This window comes from Myotis davidii, unplaced genomic scaffold, assembly GCF_000327345.1.
Source record: "Myotis davidii unplaced genomic scaffold, ASM32734v1 scaffold38, whole genome shotgun sequence".
Classification (NCBI taxonomy): Eukaryota; Metazoa; Chordata; class Mammalia; order Chiroptera; family Vespertilionidae; genus Myotis; species Myotis davidii.
In genome coordinates, this window is record NW_006291383.1 from 3,796,133 (window position 1) to 3,800,655 (window position 4,523).

Sequence of the window (4,523 nt, forward strand, 5' to 3'; positions counted from 1 at the left end):
GGAACCTTTTTTTAAAAAATATATTTTATTGATTTTTTTACAGAGAGGAAGGGAGAGGGATAGAGAGTTAGAAACATCCCTCAGTGAGAAATATCACTCAGTTGCCTCTTGCACACCCCCTACTGGGGATGTACCCGCAACCAAGGTACATGTCCTTGACCGGAATTTAACCTGGGACCCCACAGTCCGCAGGCCGTCTAGTCTATTCACTGAGCCAAACCGGTCAGGGCACCAGAGACTAGGCTATGGGCATCTTAGGGGACCCTTATTCTGCTTGCCATTCCTGTTCTCAGGGAGCCTGGAGTCCATTGAGAGAGTCAACAATCAGTGTGGGAATTGCTATGACAGAGAGGCGCACAGTAGCAAGATCACAGAGGGTCTGGATGCCTGGAGGCTGATGGTTTCTGAAGGCACTGGGGGACCTTTAAGGTTTTGAGTAGGAGACTGAGGAGGTCAGGCTTACATTTGAGAAAGTCGGGGGTCCTGGTAGAGTGGCTGGAAGTGAGGCTGACTAGAGGTTGGAAGCCAATGAGGAGGTGATTCGATGGAACAGGTGATGGAGACCTGGATCAGGGCAGGGTCAGGGGAGCAGAACAGAGCAGAGCGGGTGTGTTGGTGAGCTGTTGGAGGCAAGAAGACTGTACAGGACATGGCCAAGGGCTGTTTGTGGGCAGGGGAGGCAGGAGGAGGGGGTAGCATGATAAGCAGACTTCTTGGCCTAGCAGCTGATTGGATGGTGGGCTCATTACTGAGGTGGGGACACAGTGGGGAGTGGGGGGGGGGAAGGAGTAGGCTAAGGAAGGTACTGAGTTGAGTTTAATATGTTGATGGTCTATGTCTGGTAGATCTCTAGGGGAAGTGTCCAGAAAGGAGCTGGATATACGAATCTGCAACTCATATGTTAATTATACAGACTTGTATCAATTAGTTATTGCTGTGTAACAAATCACCCCAAAACTCAGTAGTAAAAAACAGCCACTTATCACTCAGGCACTTGCATACTGACTGGGGTTGTCTGATCTAGGCTCAGATTCACTGGTAGCTCAGCTTCAAAATGCAGGTCTGCAGGTCACCCAGGTGGTGGGATTGGCAGATGCTGACCTTCCCTTTCCCTCTGACCCTGACCTGGATGCCTTCTTTCATTCCTCCATTCCACCTTGGACTAGAGAGTGATGCTTGAGCAAAGACCTGCAGGAAGTGAGGCAATGAGGATGTCTTGAGGAAGAGTATTCTAGGCAGAGGGAACGGCCGGTACAAAGGCTCTGAGGTGAGATGGTCACGAGTGGAGGAACAGGAAGGAAACCAGTGTGGCTGGAGGAGGTGAGTGAGGGGAAGGAGCAGGAGAGGAGGTCAGAGAGTTACCGGGTCCTTAGTCATATGGGGCCTGGAAAGTCATGGGAAGTGGCTTCTACCCTTGTAATTACTGCTACTATCACTTTTATCCTCCTCTCCTGTCCCCCCAGGACCCTCCATCCCTGGACACAGCCATCCAGAACGCCCTGGCAGGCCTCTACCCTCCTTTTGAGGCCACAGCGCCCACTGTCCTGGGTCAGGTGTTCCACCTCCTGGACGCTGACTTCCAGGGGGACGGGCTGAGCTTCCTCCTGGATTTCCTGATCCCTGCCAAGCGCCTATGTGAGCAAGTCCGAGAAGCAGCCTGTGTAAGTCCCAAAGGATGCCCTCCAAATGGAGCAGGAGGGCCACTGGCCCTTTACTCTCTGACATCCGGGAGCCCGTTGTGTTTGCACTTTCACTAGCAGGGAGGAAGGCATGGATAAAGGTTCGTGTGGGTTCCCCGGCCCCCAGGAGCCTGCCTTGGGGTTGGCATTGTGGGCATTGCCAGGCTGCCTTGGCTGTAGTAGAACAGCTTCAATAGAAATAACAGAATGTTCCAGACCTCTTCTGAAGCCCTTGAGGCCTCTCTTCCGAGATCCCTTCAAACCCAGATCGCAGGGAGGCAGCTCCTGAGGCAAATGGAAAGAAAAGTGTCTTAGGCAGGACTCATTGACTGCAAATGATGGGTCCTTCCTCAGACAGGGGCAGGGTGCTCTGGCCTCTGGCCCAAATTTATCCACCGATCAATTTCCTTAAGGACCTTCTGTCTCCGTCTCTGCTTCTCCTTGCTTGCCAGCGTCATTCTTAGAGGTTAAGTGTTCCCGCAGGGCTGGAGCCCAGGACCGCTCTGGGTTCAAACCATCTCCTGGAAGGGAAGATGAATTCTTTCCCATCAGCTGCAGATAGAAAAATTGCAAGGAAGGATCCTGATTGGCCAGGCTTGGGTCCTATGTCCATCCCTGGACCAATCACAGCGGCCAGATTATATAAGATTATCAGGGAAGGCTCAGGCTTGATAGATGGGGAGGAGAAGAGAGCATGAGTCAATAGGGCAATCCTCATGGATAATGGACTTGCTAACTAGTGCCTAGAACTCAAGCTTTTCTCTCTTGGACCAGTAGGTTAGCAAGTATTTTTAAGGTCAGGGCCAAGACCAGGGTGAGACAAGAGGCATCGAAGGTACATGTCAGAGGCACTCATTCTCAGGGCTGTGCGACTTATAGGACCCTGACAGCGGGGCTTCCTTAGATGTTATATCCTCGGCACCTCTCTGGCCTCACCTTAGCCCCCAACCTGTTCAAGATTCCTTCTTGGAGAGGAAAGGGAGCAGATCCACAGGTGGGGTTTTCAGGGTCAGGTTCTCTGACATTATCCCCTTCTCTCTGCAGGCCCCCTATACACACTGCCTCTTCCTGCATCAGGGCTGGCCGCTGTGCCTGCAGGACAAGGTTGTGGTCCACCTGGCCCCCCTCAACCCCCTCTTATTGCGCCAGAGTGACTTCTACCTTCAAGTTGAGCCTCAGGAGGAGCAGTCTGTCTGCATCATGATCAAGTGCCTCTCGTTAGACCTCCGCACAGTGGACACGAAGCCTGTTCCCGTGTCGTCCTACCCGACACTGTTCACCCAGGAATGGCTGGAGGCCTTCAACAATGACTTTGAGGGAAGTCCCCTACACAACTGCCTGGTAGCTTCAGAAGAGGGGATTGTTCCTGTGCCCTGGACCAAGATAACCAGCCCAGCGTTTGTGGATGACAAACCCCAAGCAGTGACTGTTCTCTCCCGGGCCTGGGGTTCCCTTCAACTAGAGGCACTGGATTTGAGTGGCCCCCAAGAGCTGCACCAGGTCAGGTCTCCAGGCAGCCAGGTGCTGCTTGGGCAGAGCTTGGCCAAGGGTAAAGACGAGACATATGAGAGTAAGTACCCCGGACTTATCAAGGTGGAGCAAGCCAGGCCTGGGGAGGTGGCCTTCAGGATGGACGATGTGGCCAGCCAGAACTTGGAGGGAGAGTATGTGGCTCTCCTGGACTTTTCCCAAGAGAGCAGAGGAGAGCCTGTGAGTAGGGAGGTGAACACATCCCGTGGGTGTCCTATTGGGGCACTGGAGGAGCTATCTGGAATTAAAGAAATCCCTCTGTCCCAAAGGATGCTGCCTCTCTCAGGGGCCAGTGGGGGACCCCCCCTGGGAAAGTGTGCTTGTGCAAAGCCAGCAAGCTTGGAGGAAGATCCCTGCGTTTTGAGCTTGAAGAGAAAGGTCAACCATAAAGCCCCCTCCCACAACTTAGAGCGCCAGCCCCAGGAGCCCTACCTCAATGTCCGTGAGAACCCACTGCGCTGTGCCTCTGGCCTCAGGACGGATGTCTCAGAGGAGTCAGCTGCCTCCAAGAGGCAGGGACCTCTGGGAAACCCAGAGAATGTGGTCCAGCTCAGACCTGGGCAAAAACAAGCATCCTGTCCCCAGCTGTGCCCAGCTTCTCCTCCTGCTGCACCAGCCCTTGAGACCAAGATGGGAGAGAGGACCAAACAGGGAAGTGGGAAACCTCCCAAGCCCATGACTGGCCCTGGTCGAAACACCTCCTCTTCCAGATCCCCATCTCTCGGACTCAAATTCTCATTCTTGAAGGGGCAGAGGCAAGCTCCCGTGCCCCCAGAGAGAGCCTCGCTCCAGCATGACGGGCCCTGGAAGGTCTTGTGTTCACTCTGCTCTCCCAAACCCAACCGAGCCAAGTGCTTGGAGAAAGGTAAGGTGTCCACTTGCAGAGCTGGACAGGGGAACTGTTCTCTGACCAGATCAAGTGACAAGGTGGTGTAGGCTGTTAGGGACAGAGACCCACCTGGCTGCTCAGCCTCAGCAGTTCAAGAACCAGGTGGCATGTCAAGAGGCTTGAAGGCTTTGGTTCTGGAATTGAGCAAGGGGTTATGACTGTGTTTTGATGGCTTGAGTCCACACTCCAGGTTGGGTGACCTTGGTCAAGGACTTCATTTCTCCAAGTTCAGTTCTCCCTCTCTGAGCAATGGGATCTCACCTGCCTCACAGAGTTGGGTTTTTGTTTGTTTGTTTGTTTTAAATATATTTTTATTGATTTCAGAGAGGAAGGGCAAAGGAGGGAGAGAGAGAGAAACATCAATGATGCGAGAGAATCGTGAATCGTCTGCCTCCTGCACACCCCCTACTGGGGATCGAGCCCGC

The 4,523-nt window shown here is 53.4% G+C and overlaps 1 protein-coding gene across 1 annotated transcript in view; it reads left to right on the top strand.

Moving 5' to 3' along the window:
* KIAA1755 (KIAA1755 ortholog) overlaps positions 1-4,523 on the top strand; it is a 50,143-nt gene that overhangs the window by 21,600 nt on the left and 24,020 nt on the right. The window contains exons 2-3 of the mRNA XM_015564506.1: positions 1,464-1,661; positions 2,724-4,074. Of these exons, the coding sequence (XP_015419992.1) occupies positions 1,464-1,661; positions 2,724-4,074 (1,549 nt within the window). The remainder of the gene's footprint in view (positions 1-1,463; positions 1,662-2,723; positions 4,075-4,523) is intronic.